Raw genomic sequence first — 15,025 nt, 5'->3', positions numbered from 1 at the left:
TTTAAATGAACAAAAAGGTACACGTAAATTAGAAAATCAAGTGAAATGAGTTTTTTATTATTTTTTTATGAAAAGATAATAATTTAAATATCAAATAATTCAATATAAAATTTAACATTTATTTATTATTATATAAATTCATTTTAACAAGAAAAGAACTTTCAACAAAATCAAATTTCTTATAAATGATAAATCCAAATGTTAGTAAAATTAAAATGCTTATAATGAACATTAAATGTTTCTCTAACTCCAACCTTGTTCATTTTTATGTATAAAGTTTGGACATGGCATCGGCTCTCTCATCCTCTTATAATCCCATTGATAAACTATGCAATCGATGTCCAAACTCTTCATTCTGTTGATTAGTATACAGTCTGATGATACATTAACAACGTTTGTGATGTGTGCAGTGCAGCCCTACTAAACATTATTCTATCTTCTTTCTCGAATCATACAAACAGTAACAGTCTTCAAGAATTGAGCGCAGTTGTCTCAAGCTTAGCTCAGCTGCCTGCTAATCACTCACTACACACTAACCACTGACTGCCCTATTCAACAAAATCACAAACTTAAATGGAGAAATTTAAACAATATCATATAAATATAGGCTAATGCTGACAGCTTTCCATTGCTCTATCTCCATTCTCCATGTTAGTATATAATATTTTAACTCGCAGGTTCATATCTGCAAACACAATCATAAATCTCTCCCTTGATCAGTTTTTCTGCCAACCTCTGATTCTTCACCATTGCGAGCTGCAAACAAGGTATTTTGTGTTATATTAAGAGTTGATTGAAATTGAAACCTCTGAGCCTAAGACATCTTCTCAAGCCTCAAACTTGCAGGTTAGAATCAAATAAACATCTTTTTCATGTTTTCTGCCCTAGGTCATGTGATTTTTAAAGCCTTTGGTGAAGATCATAGTTTAAAGAACTCTAAGATAACAAATAAGTGTTGGGTATAATGATAAGGCAGATTACACTTCCAAGGAAAGGACTCAGGTTAGAACTTTAGAGACAACATTGTTGGAAGGGGCAGCCATAAACCCTGAAAAGATTAGTCTCTATAAAACCGTAAAACAGACATGGAGGACACCCTGGTTCCAAAAAAAAACCTGGATAAAAAAGAGGTTGATACAATGATTGTTCCAGCAACAACAATGAGGCCTCATTTAATTGCTTCCTGCTCTTACATTCTAAGATGCATACAATATCATATAAAACCATACCTTCAGGGCTTCACATTTAAACCGAGCATTAAAGTTGGTGTGAAGAGCTCTACCCATTCCTTCTAAGATAATCTGCAGCAAAATGCATGGTTTCTCTTATTTCTTCTAGCATTTCTTATTCTCCAGACACAAGTAAGAAAGGGATGTAAAAGTTTGCTCTACCCATCACGGAACAATAATAACATACCAAATCAGCATGTTTGGCTGCTGAAGCTAGCTCCGAGCTGACCTGCCTCAAATCGATGCATGGGCTCCCACACCCATTTTCAACAACCATCAAAGGAACCGAAGAACAATTTTCTTTAGAGCCATCTAGAGTGTTAGTCATTGCATCCACTAGGAGACCTCCAGCTTCAGCAGCTCTGCGAAGGATGTCACAATGCTTTGGACTAGAAGAGTCAGCATAACTTGTCCAACACATGATGATAAATAAGTACTACAAAAACAAAGCTACATTAAAAAAGGCAAACCTTTGCAGCCTCAGCAACAATGTCAGGAAGCTCCATAGCAGTTACATCATTCAGTGCAGGGAGAGAATTTGCAACCAAAACAACCTGCAGAACATCTCATTATAAGTTATTCTGAAATTTAAATGGTAAAGAAACAAGATAAAAGCCATGGCAGAGGATCTTCAGTCTCAATAGTGAGATTACTATTAAAGTTACAAAATTATGGCATTTGTATAGCACAACCATCATCTACGAGAAGAATAATTGTACTAGGTAATTAAAACATCAACTGAAAGAGTACTCACATATATTTCAAACATGCAATTGAGGGTTCCGATATGTAAAGGCATCACTACCCAAGCTACTCTTATTGTAAAAGTAATTATTATTCAGTGGCAGATCATTCACAGCACAATAAAATGACAAACTTACTTCTGTTCCACGCCGGAGAAGTTCTCTTGCTAGTGGAAGCATGCCCAGGACAACATCAGCACCTGAGTTGTCCACAAAGAGTAAAGCTCTCTTATGGGGCCGAGGTTTCTTCCCTTCTGACCCTAACATTCTCTCCCTAAAGAGATCAAAATCATCCACCTGTAGTACAGAAAAGAAGGATTTTCCTTTTTTTCACTGAATTTCTAACAAACACTCAATAAAGAATAATACACTGCAAATCAAGATACCATAAAGATAATCATTTTTTCTCCACTTACACGCCAGGGTCTTTGCATTTTGTTCCGACTCATTCTATAAATATCGATAATTGTTCCTTTATGATAGAGATCAACACAGGCTCGGGATCCCCAATCAAATATGTTTGCAGCTAGAACACCTTCAATTAAGGTAAGCAACCTTGCCTCCTGCAAAGTGAGGAAAATGTTGAAGGGTTAGGAAAATAGTGGCAAAAACAGGGCAGTAGAACTGGTAATGTGCACTGTAACCGAAACTGAAAACCTGAGTTGGAACTTTTATCAAATGATCACATATTTTCACACCTAATCTTTTACCTGATAAAGCAATTTTCATGCCTAAAACAACGTATTTCAGTAAGAATGAACAAATGCAAGCAAGGCTAACAAGCAGAATCTGACAGTAATTTTGGTAACTGGCAAGCTCCTCCAAAGAGGAAACAAAAATATCACCATACCTCATCCATACGATCAAGCTCCATCAATAGATCAGGTAAAACAGCAAGGGATACCTCATTTTCCCTGTCATGATCGGAGAAACAGTGATAAATGACTTAAATGAGGTCCAAAGAAACAATGCCATCAATGTGCATCAACTTGATAAAATGTGTCATGAAACGGTAAATGTTGCCTGTGCTGTATGACTTGTCACGCAGGCAGGTATTTGAACAAATCTTCCAGCTAGTTTCCTTTTCACGAACCATGCATATAAATGCTTGAAATTTAATAGAAATGGGGCAGATTTTAGCTCTGGTCAAGGGAGGCCATAGGCACCCCAAATGTTGTCAAAGTTGTCAGTGTAGTAGAAGGCTTATATAGATTTACCCAACCCCCCTGCTTTTACTGTTTAAACTAATATGCCTACCCACCCCAATATCCTTTTCTCAATAGCAAATAGAGTAAATGTTACTTTTTATTTTAAGAAACAAATACAGCGCAATAAATGGAAAATGAAGGAAACTGTCCATCTAATTTAAGATTGCCATTTGCCAATGAAGTTATCTTTAGCTTTCCCACTGGGCTTTGAAAACATTATCCAGAGTAGTGTTTCCTTTTCCAATGCAACTACTCAGTAAACCAGTTTTTGAGGAAAAATATGCCAATTTCCCATTTTACTGGAGGAACATGCAGCTGTTCTGACTAAACTTCTATTAAAGAAAAAATTATCTTCCCAATGAATTTTAAATATTTTATTAATTAAAAGAATATTAGAGATATATTTAAGTTCTTAAGATCAGGCCCGATACATATATATTTCTACTCTGCTCTTTATACATACATATATATATTTGAAATTGCAACCATATACACAAAGGTTATTGTACAAAAAATTTAATGCATTGAGAGTGAAATTTTGAAAACCTATTCCAATCAAGGGATACCATACATAATACAGCCAGCCAAATGCTTTTAAATAAACACCCAACACCATCATGAAAGGATTTACTACGAGTAGTTTGTACAATAATGTTTTTAATGCTCATGTAGACAGAATGTATTGATGCAAGGTAGTAATAAGAAAGCAAGCACATATAGTGTAGGCACAGACAGAGGAAAGGACTTCTAAATTTATAAATAATACTAATAAATAAATAAAGAGAAGAGTTCAGAACTTGGTTGGAACGCAGGTTACCTCTGTTTGATGCTTCTATAAGCATCAAGAAATTGAAACTCCCTCAAGCATTCTTCCCTTAGTTCCAAAAGATTGGCCAATCCTAACTTCCCATAAGCAGCTGGTTCCTCCATCAACCTATTCAGGAGGAAGTAAGCGCATAAGTATCTAAAAGTAAATGTTCAATTTATTCCAATGATTTTCAGTTAAACAGAATGCAGAAAAAAGATTAAACCGTATCACAAGCTTTTTGTTTAAAAGAAAGAAAAAAAAACATAAATCCCCTAGTAAAAACATCTAGGAAGCAATATTTGTAATAACTACTGTTTACATTTTGCACAAAAAATGATTAAAGAGCATTTACTTTAGTAACAAAAACAAACTCCCACTCTCTGTTGGTCTCTAAATGCATTATACCTTTCCATTATATGCTCTATTTAAGACCTCATCCTGAGAAAAACATCATTCACCTTTGATGAAAATTTCTAAGCAGAGTGAGCCAAGTATGAAATTCAGTTGTAGTCTTCCTCCAGTATCTCATGTTTTTTACTAATCCTCAAAGATAAGCTACAATTATGCTAGTTTGCTGTCTATATGGGTAGATTAGATTTTGCCAGTTAACAATATTAATAATAATGAATAATATACTTTCATTAGGTATAAGTCACCTTGCCAAGTGAGCAGAGAAAGCACGAGCAAAAGCATCACCTCTTCTTTTAGCATCATCAGTTCCACCTTCACTTGCCACTGCCTAACACATTTGACAAGCTCACAGATTACAAAGTAGTTCTAGGAGTAATTTAACTTCAAATTATTTCCACTAATTGATAAGAGTTCAATTTTCTTTGGACTTCATGGTTATTTTCATATGGCCAATGAACACAAGGAGAATTCCCTTTCTCTCTCTTCTTCGGAAAAGGGGGAAGTTCTTTCATCAAATCCTAAAGAACAAAGAAATGGATAAATGTACTTTAAGCATTTTAAAAAGCTTTGTTACCATCAGTTCTTATATTTCTTTTGAAAATAGAACCAGGCATCAGAAGGCAAGTCACAGGAATGCTCAAATTGTTGTATTCAATTTTGATTGCTATTGTGAAATTCCATCAGCTATCAGCAGCATTGAAGCTGTAAAAATTCCACCAGGAATGGCTCACTTCTTAGAAAACAATTCATATATCTTCATGATTTAGGTACTCAATAAATATCTGCGGTCTTCTAAGAGAGAGAGTCCTAGGGGCCCGACAAGGTTTATATTCGACATTACTCGAACTCAGGTATGAATGTCAAGTACAAGTATGTGTTTGACAGGGGAATGTTCATTCCTTTCTAAGTTTTTCCATATATTTGAAGGGTCCTTGGAGGGTTATATCTCCTACATTGTCCAGATACACATCAGATACAGGTAATGCAAGAAAAATGAAAAATTCAGAGCAAGACAGTTTTTATTTACCTTATCAACAAGGTCTGGCAAGTGCTCTGAAAGCACAGTGAACCAATACCTGAGGGAACAAGTATATCCAAAATAAAATGAGAAATCCATGTTTGTGGATCAGTATAATGAAAAGTAAAAAGTTATTAGATCTATTTTTCAAAGCAGTCTTAGGAAGTCTCGAATAAGTAAAAAGTAGCATATTTCAACCGCATACTTACTCAAGCTCGCAGTGATCTGAGAGATCAATGGTATTTGGCTCATACCTGTTTGAATGTATTTCAAGTTAACAAATTAAAATATTGCATGGACAGATAAAATCTAACCACCAAAAAATTCTGTATAATAATAGTAGTTTCATAAAAGGTTCTTGCAGATCCTAGCATGCCAAATTACAAAGAGAAAAGAGTAACATCCAACTTCATTTCCAAAAAAAATCATTTTACCTCTGTGAGTAAATAGTAGCCGAGCCAAAATACACATTATATGAGAGAAAGAGAGAGAATCTCCACTTATACTGGTGCACAGCTTGCTGAGTTTACGCGACTTAATATATTTCTATGCCATATTTAATTTTCAATCAAAGCCTAAAATTCCATTCTTTCTATTTGTAGATCATGAGAACAAATTTCAAATTAATCAAAAATGCATAGCTATTTTTTGTTCCAAGTGCTAATTACATGCAGTGAATACATATCAAATTGACTAGAAAATTATGTGCATGATAAGCATTAAGATAAAGTTAAATCCAACAGCTGTTTTCTTAAAATATTATATATATTGTAAAATTTATAAATGCTACAAAAGATACACAAGTTCTTTTACGTACATTTTAGGGTTGGCTAATAACGGGAACACCTCCAAAGTGGGTACAAGATGGAGAACACCAACATTTAAAGCACTTGCATCAGAGCGCAGAGTACCACCTTTGGAAGAGGGAACTTCAAATCCCCCCAGTCCAGTGGTTCCAGGTGGAGCCATTGGTACTGGTGCAGTAATCTCAGTCCCCTTCAACACAAACTTTTCCATCCAAGAAATCTGCAGTTGAACCCACACAAAGTGGAGTGTGAGGTCTAGTAGGAGAACTAAAGCTAAAAAGGAATTCAAAAGAGGAATTAGCTTTCAAGTTCTTAGACAAGAAATGTATGGGGAAAAAAAATAAAACTCGGATTAAATAACATGAGCTCTCATGTTGAAATGAGAAGATTCCCTGTTCTTAGTACTCTAAAAGGTTAACATCATCTATTTTCTCTCCTCGATTTGGCAACAAGAATGCCAGGACTTAACTCTTGTTAGACCATCAAAATATTCTAATCCCTCTTTGGTCAAGTTTGCCTATAATAATCCAGTTTTATGGGATATATTCCTACACAGGTGCTTTAGGAATCAAGCCTTTATGATGCCCTAGAAAAGAAAGGTTTATGCTAAGATTCTAGGGAACCACCATAGAATTTTCAACTTTTAGTTGTTTGATTTTTTTTTTTAAATGGTAGGCATAAAGTACAGGTTCTAAGAATCTGGATGAGCCTAGCATAGCTCTTGAAGCAATACAGTAGGGTGTTCCTGTAATTCACCTAAAATGGAATATGTTCTTTGAGTGTTAAAGAGTATTCCTCACTTGAAAGCTACTCCAAACCTCTATCACTACCACTATTAAATAATGCATTTTTGGCAAAGTTTGAATCCATTTTACTTTCTTCAGCTCCCCAAAATTATTTGTCCACAACACAAAAAGCGTATATCATTTACTTTAATCCAAAATCTGCAATTTGTTTATTGTAAATTATTAACTTGGAAAAGAAATAAAGAATTATTAAGAATAAAAGAAAGTAAAAGGGTACTAATGTCAATGAATTAATTGCTACATCTAAAACTTTGTTCCATCAGAGCCAACGTACATGCATAAAAGTTTTTTGTTTTCATCCTTTTAAAGCAGGACAGAAAGTCAAAAACTGCGTGAGAAAGTGCATGGAGCAGTAATTCTGCAATTCATTGTTTTGCAGGAATGATAATTTTGGCTGCTTCAAGAAACAGGTTCTGCAGAACCTTAGTATTTGAAATACTGGAGAAGCTCAAAATTTCTCATACTGATAGATAACAGAGTAAACATACTGATAGATAACAGAGTAAACAGGGTAGAAAAGACAATCTAGGTACTAAAAAGAAAGAAAATTGATGTAGAACATATATGCTATTGTTCTTTTAATGTTACGAATGGATAAAAGTTCATGTTTGCAAGTACTAAATTATGATTTGTCGATATACAATTCTCTATTTTATATTTCCTTTTGGAAGATTTTTAAAAGGCCCAGTGTTAAGCTCAAAGCAATTTATATCCAAGATTAACTCCAGGTACTAGATTTTTAATCAACTCCCCATGGCCCATAGAAAAGACTAAACCTTGAAGATTTTAGAAAATAGATATGTAGAATGGTTTCAAAATCACAGAACGCGAGGTTGAAAGGCAAACTCAAATCCAACCCATTTACAGTCAACTTGGACCCCACTCACACTCATTGGTATCTATGGCTTTGATGGTGGTCAGGTCAGATATGACAAAGTCTAACTATACTTGCCTTTTCATTCAAGTTACCAAGTGGTGGTCCATGAATCTTTCCTCCTGTGTATGGTGCGCCCATTGGAAACCTTTCAACTAACTGATGCACCATCAAGTCATCGAGGCCAAGCTTCTCATAACTCATAAATGCACCTAAGGCTCCCAAAAACCCTTCGTGTCGCAAGAACATAGCTTGTGCCTGTCCCTGTGACCTTAGACCAAGTATGCAACATTTGATCATCTGAAGAGTACAGTAACCACTCATCAACATGTACAAACAAGGATAAACTTTCTACACTTACCAGAAATGAACAGCAAAAGAGATTGTATCCATAGTATACGCATGACCCCTAATGAAAAATCCTCCGAAAAAAATTCGCTTAAGCCCAAACCGAAGTGCATTTAAGTATGATATCTACATAGCAGAACTACTCAAATCAGAATCAGGACAACTAACAAAATAAGGAGCACTATAACTAACCTGAAAGGTTATATAGAAGCATGTATGACAAATTTACAACATAAGCTAGTTACAAGATAATATACAAGTAAATTAAAATGTTTGCTCCTAGAGGTTTAAGAATTTTCTATATGTCAAGCAAATGAACTGTTCTTCACAATACAATTCTTCACCCTTCTCAAGAATCTAAAGAAAATGGCAAGTATTGCCCTCTTAGGAAGGATGATCCTCGAACACAATTCAAGCAAGACATTCAGCCTAATTCTGATAATCAATTCCTTCAAAAAGAAAACAACAAAAATATATTTCAAATAAACATACTTTACATAATATTTTTTATTTTGAAATTAACCTGCCCAATATTATATGAAATCATTCGCAAGAGAGACAAGGAAATATCTTCAGGTCTGTGATCTTCAAGCTCCTTTTTGTCAGAAATAGCCTTGCCAAAACTTGAAGCTATGGTTGAAGCGGAGAGACCAATCTGCCATGATTTAAGTTAGAAGGAGCTAACAATGGAGAAGAAAAAATCAAGTTGTCCATTAATCATAGAATTGAAACATCTTAGAGTTGCCCAAGCCTGTTAAGTGTTCAGGTAATAGAAAGAAAAGATGATAAGATATACCTTAGAGTAATCCATACCACCATAAATGTCTCCAACAAGCATGTCTATGGTCCTGTTGTCTCCCCTTTGACTCAGTTCTAGCAGTTCATCAAAGCTGAAAAGGAGATGAATTTAGGGGGAAGGTCTGGATAATACAGAAGATGTAGCATGTTGGGATCACACAAAAAGGAAAAAAAGAGACTAAAAACAACCTGTTGCACTTCGTTAGTAGCCTTCCCAATCCCCAATAGGTACCACCTCCAACATTTGTTCCGCTAACACGCTGAAATTTTCCATCCCCATCAACCTGAACCAAACCAGTAGTGTAGATTGTTTTAGACCATAATCAACCTCACATCCCAAGCAGCTTGAAAAAGAGGTAAAAGAAAAATTACTTAAAAAATACCTTTATCATACTAACACCAGATCCAACATTAACAAGAAGATAGGGGAACAGATCATTGTGGTCAATCTGAACAAACTCTTTGTGACCCTCCATGTGTGTGAAAGCTTCATGACGAATAGCCTGCTCAGTATAAATACCAAATTTACATTGAGTGATATGCTGTAAACCATTGGAGCATGCATAAATTTTGTAAAAGAATATGAATACTTCCAAAAATCAATTTTAGAAACAATTGGTTACACAAATGCATGTTTAGATTTTAGATTATGCATAAGGAAAAGTTCCTCCATAGCCAGGATAGGCCTCCTCAAGCATTCATGAGATTATGTATTAGAAATAATCATCAATTCTACACATTTAAGAATTATTACCACAAATGACCACATTCAACTTTCACCAATGCGCTTATAAGGTGATCTATCTCACTACTGTTTATATATAATAGTCTCCTGAAAGTAAACTTGACCAGATCAAGAATATACTACCATCATCCATTTTTCTGCTTAAACAAGTGGCATTATGTACTAGTTTATAAAAGATGTAAATGAGATTATGACGAAGAATTGACCTTTAGTAAGAAATTTGCTCCTGCCACAAGACAATCCATTTCATCTTCTTTGTCGATACTGACCCCAAGCCTTTCTTTAAAGAGGTCTGCAAACTTGTATGCCCCACCCCCTGTGGCCTTCTCACAAACTCAACTTGTTAGAAGAAGTATGCATTCAAAAAGGTATGAATGTGAACTGTGAAGCAATCTATTAACAGTTTAAACCTCAGCTAAACAACTCTTCTACCTATAAAGAACATTTACTATACCATTGCAATTATTACTCAAGCAATTTATTAACATTCTAACCTCAGTTAAACAAGTCTTCTACAGACAAAAAACATTTGACTTTTATCATTGCAATTATTACCCAAGAACAAGGCCTTAATATTCTCAAATTAATGAATTTTTTCCATATTCTTCTAATGAAACCTCAGGAGAATATTTCATAATGTACCAGCTTAAGTAAAAGAAACAAGACTGCTAAATATTGGGGAAATGAATAGTCAAGAACTTCTTCCAGGTCATCTAATGAGCAAGGTAAACACAAAATCTATGAGATGGTATGTTTGTATGATCAGTAAAAGAAAAGACTGTAGCAGAAATGAGACTGCAGCATATCCATCGACAGTAGTCATATATTCTTGTGTCTGAAATAGAAAAATATTGCTTAGAATAGCCAATAACTCAAATTACCATTTTGTACATATATTTAAGGATTTTGAAAACAATGCTTTAGTACAGGATCTTCTCACCAATGTAACACAAAATTGGTCCAACTTGTATGAAAGTAGAACATAAAAAATGCTATGAAGAAAGCACTAAACACAAAGTTACCTTGATAACTGCATTTTCTTTGTTTGGGGACTCAGAATTCCAGTAATGAGAATCAATTCCTATTTAGAAAAAAGAAGGAAAAGAACAAAAATAATCAAAAAGGTTAAATGTAATTGCTGAACATAATATGTTAATGCAGGTCAACAAAGCCATGAATATGATGCAACCAGCATGTAATCTCCATTAATAAGAAAAGAATATGATCAAGGAAAAATGAAAAGGGAAAGAAATAAGAATGTTTACTGCCATTGTGGAGCTGCTTGGAAGAAATAAAATCCAAACACTCATTCAACTTGCTTGTCTCAAACTTCACAAAGTGAAGCCTCCCACCAAGAATAGGATAGCTTCTCCTGCTACCATTTGAAATTTCCTTGACAGTTCTCTTCCTCTTATCATCAATTGATTGACCTTCATGTCTTGAAAAATACACCAACTTAATAAGAGAGCCTGAAAAATAAGATTTTGAAGTTTTCAATGCTGTAGAAGAGGCAGAAAAATAATTTCGTTAAAGGTTTGAACTATGATTAAAGAACCAGAAAAAGAACAGAACCGACATGCACAGCAGGGGGAAGGTGGAAGCCATTACAGTAAGGAATCCCATTTTACTAAAGAAACAATAAAAGCTTATGAAGTCACCTCAGCTCTTCTGAAATAAGTTAAAATACTGAAACCAAACGCAATGTACAAGTATTCCTCAAAGAAACAGAATATATCCATATCAGGTACATAGTTGTGGCATAAAAAAACTTTGGAACCTAAGTTAGACTTTGAAATAGTTCCTTCAGAGTTCAGATGTAGTAGTATCGAATATCAATCTTCTCCCATCATTAGTTCCACAGTAATTCATGCTAGATTATTGTAGAACTTCCGTATAAGGGGGAGTGAAAAGGAAGAGAAGAAAACTCAGGTTTTCTCCAAAGACTGAAAGAAAATAGCCAACAGTTTAAACAAAAAGCAACTCAGAATGCAAAAACCTTTGAGAACTAAACCATGAGAATATACCACAAGGACTAGTAGGAAAAAAAGAAGGTTGAATTAGAAATGATGATACCTCCAATATCAAGAGCAAAATGAGAAATATCATCAGATTGATTAGGCAACAAAATGGTAGGATCCCTTTCCTCAGAATTGCCTTGGATTGCAGCTTTGCTAAGGTCAAGTTGAGGCCTTGAACCTGACCTGTGAAGCGAATTGCTAGTAGGAGGAGCCATATCTCTCTCACCTCCCTGATTATTGTTATTGTTATTACTATTTTCCTCTCCTTTCAACACCAACCCTGCCTTGTCTATAACCTCCTTGTTTTTATTATTGTTAATAATATTATTTTGAAGTTCCTCAAACTTATCGCCAATTTCCAGAACTGGGTGTCCAGTTAGACCAGCCATTAATCCCCACAATATTCTCACCTCCCTAACTACTTTTGGGGGCTGAGCCTTTTTGGTCACTTGTCCTGTACTCAATTGACCAAATTTATTTTGTTAAGAAAAAAAAAGAATACAATTATGTATGATAATTAAGCAAACGTATCAGTCAAGGACTTGGGGATTAAAGACGAAATACTCCAGCAAATAAAAATATAATTAATTCATTATCGCAATCAGTAAGGCAAAATATGAAGTGGGGTTGTTGAATTTCAATTGATAAAAGCTGAGAAAAGTGGGCTGCTTTGAGAATTGACCATACGATTAATCGAGACCCAAATTATATATATATAAAAAGAAGAAGAAAATATTTAGTGTAATTGAATGCGGGAAAACTCCAACAAGAAAAGCAGCCAACATTGAATGATCCAGATAAACCTAAAAAAGTATTAAAACAAAATAAAAATCAAAGTTGAACACCAGATACTGATGAAAAAGTCAAAAGAAGGAGACATGGAGTAGGTGGGAAGATGAAAGCCAATCCAGAAACCCAAAACGCAAGACGAAAAAGCAAACAATAATAATAATAACTTACCAGCAATAAAATAAAAATTGAAAAAAAGAAAAATGGCCGACCTTTGAGTTGATGATTTGTGAAGGCAAAACAGAGTAGCAGGTCCAGGTATTATGGGACACACGATTTGCGGTTCCAGAAAACCTTAACCCGATCAATGTTCCTTGCACACTGGAATAGTGAAGCTCAATGCACTCCCACCCGCAATGAATGCACGTGTTTTTCACCTCCTGTCTTTTCACTACATTTGTTTGTTGGTACTTGGTAGACTCGTCGTCCAAACTTGTAGGAATCTTTAATTTGTACTCCAACATTAAACACTTGAATTTAGCCTGCATCACCAGGTTGAGATATTGAAATTTTTAAGGTTTTTGGTTCAAAGTAATTTTTAAAAAAAAAAAGTATTTTTGTATTTGTAGTTAAAAATAATGTAATATTAATCTAAACTCTCATGTTATAAAATAAATGCTCTTCTCGCCAGAGCAAAATATTTTGGAATTAATTTTAGTTTTCTCTTTACATTTTTAATTAATCAAATAGATATATTTACATGATAATATTTTTGTAGTCTATGTTCAAATAATTCATAATATTTGAAAATTAAAAAATATTATAAAATTTTACAGATTATTGGTAATTTAAATATTTATAAGATTTTTTCGATTAAATATTAGAGTAAATTGTACTGCAAGTCACTTTAAAATAGTGTAGTTCTTATTATGGTTACTCTAATTAAGATAATTGTTCGATTGATCAACGTTATTAAAAATTTTGTTAATCCACTAACGGATTGTTGGCATAACTTTTATTTTTGACTTTTGACTAAAGCTAGAGACATCTCTGTAATTAGTCCAAAATACATTTTTTCAGTTATTTGTAACATAAAACTAAAATTTATAAAATTTCTCTTTTTCTTTTATTTTTATTTTTGAAAAAAATAACAACGGAAATAATGACTCTTTTAAAATAACTCAATTTCAATAAAGCAGACTATTACTACTCCTATAAATACTACACGTGCAGGAAATAAAAAATAAAATACTAAAACTTCGATTTTTTCTTTAATATTTTAACTCCAAATCGGTAGATGTAATATCTAAATATATTTATAAGTTAAAAATATCCGGATCAACTCATCAAATTAAACAAATAATTTAGCTTGAAATTTGAATTTTATTAAAATATCTATATATAATATAATCTATTTTAATCCTACAATCATCTTGCTTCAAGTGAGCCTCTTTTGAGCTTTAAATTAAAATGTTGGTTGGATCTTGTTTGTGAGCTATTTGGGATGTGGCCCAATAAGAAGGAGCCCGCATTTGTTTTATCTTTTCATTTTTTGTTATTGAAAATAAAAATACGAGAAGTAGAACATCAATTTGAGAATCAACCATTTGCACTTTCGATAGTAAATCATCAAGAACCATAATCTGAGACACCAATAGTGGTATGCTAAATTGTCATTTGCTACATTTATATATTTAATTATACATACCTTTTGTAGCGACGTAAAAAAAAATTTTGTTTCGCTTGGTCGCTAATTGTGGCGATTTATTAAACATTTGAAAACCAACTTTCGATTTCATTAACAAAGGGAGTCGCCACCGATCCTTTTTTATAGGTGTGATCGGACACCTAATAAAATTATTTTAAAACAAAAAGAAGGCCAAATTTAAGTCTACGTGAAAGTCCAGAGAAAAATTGGGGTTCGGGAGTCAGTTACGCGGGAGGAAGGTATTAGCACTCTAGCGACGCCCAAAATTGGTATCTAATAAACATGTGTTGACTTGATTTTCAAAAATACGAGTTCAATATAATATTTAATCGTGATCCGATTGAAAAATGAGAATTTTAGTTTTCGATTTTTTAGAAAGGGTGTCCGTTTTTAACACAAGCCATTTAATTTCACCCAACATAGCGATGAAATCGATGGCTTAATATTAAATCGGTACATTGCCTTATTTTTGAAATTAATTAAAACATGAGAAAAATATTCCTAAAGTGAGAAATTAAAAATAGATAAAGGACTTAAAAAAAATGATATCATTAATGAAAAATATTAACATGGAATACTAGAATATTAGAATAACAATAATAATGATATTTACAAAATAAAACAAATCATGTACTAATAATAAAATAGGAAAAATGATATATTTGGTAATAATAATATAAAATAATAATATGTACATAAAATACATATATATATGCATATAATAAAAGTATGTAATAATAATAATATCTACAATAAAAGAAAATATTAGGAAACAT

At 33.5% G+C, this 15,025-nt stretch overlaps 1 protein-coding gene across 6 annotated transcripts; it reads right to left on the bottom strand.

Annotated features, from left to right (window-relative positions):
• Window positions 1–159: 159 nt before the first annotated feature.
• On the bottom strand, window positions 160–13,127 carry LOC108456931 (pantothenate kinase 2-like). 6 transcript variants are annotated; one of them, XM_053021943.1, is made up of 23 exons: window positions 12,773–13,127; window positions 11,868–12,266; window positions 11,060–11,293; window positions 10,817–10,875; window positions 10,001–10,117; window positions 9,433–9,552; window positions 9,239–9,333; window positions 9,048–9,141; window positions 8,775–8,906; window positions 8,265–8,377; window positions 7,982–8,174; window positions 6,235–6,443; window positions 5,627–5,671; window positions 5,427–5,475; window positions 4,645–4,727; window positions 3,998–4,114; window positions 2,823–2,886; window positions 2,389–2,535; window positions 2,111–2,269; window positions 1,700–1,783; window positions 1,417–1,611; window positions 1,230–1,301; window positions 160–756 (listed from the first exon to the last, which is right to left on the bottom strand). In XM_053021943.1, the coding sequence occupies exons 2-23, from the start codon at window positions 12,199–12,201 to the stop codon at window positions 667–669; spliced, it is 2,805 nt and encodes a 934-aa protein (XP_052877903.1). In that variant the 5' UTR covers window positions 12,202–12,266; window positions 12,773–13,127; the 3' UTR covers window positions 160–666. The 6 variants fall into 6 exon arrangements, with proteins under 6 accessions (XP_052877903.1, XP_052877904.1, XP_052877902.1 ...); XM_053021944.1 differs by having other exon boundaries at window positions 11,063–11,293; window positions 12,814–13,124; XM_053021942.1 differs by having other exon boundaries at window positions 12,814–13,123.
• Window positions 13,128–15,025: the final 1,898 nt, after the last annotated feature.

The sequence above is a fragment of the Gossypium arboreum genome, chromosome 11, assembly GCF_025698485.1.
Source record: "Gossypium arboreum isolate Shixiya-1 chromosome 11, ASM2569848v2, whole genome shotgun sequence".
In the NCBI taxonomy this organism is placed as follows: Eukaryota; Viridiplantae; Streptophyta; class Magnoliopsida; order Malvales; family Malvaceae; genus Gossypium; species Gossypium arboreum.
Note: the sequence above shows the minus strand (reverse complement) of the source record. Positions and strands in the feature narration are given on the sequence as shown.

Coding starts and splice junctions, on each gene's coding strand:
- LOC108456931 (XM_053021943.1), bottom strand. CDS start 12,201: ATGGCTGGTCTAACTGGACACCCAGTTCTGGAAATTGGCGATAAGTTT. Junction 9,334..9,432: donor CTGGTGTTAGTATGATAAAG/GTATTTTTTAAG, acceptor GGTTTGGTTCAG/GTTGATGGGGATGGAAAATT. Junction 8,175..8,264: donor TCTTTTGCTGTTCATTTCTG/GTAAGTGTAGAA, acceptor ACTTGGTCTAAG/GTCACAGGGACAGGCACAAG.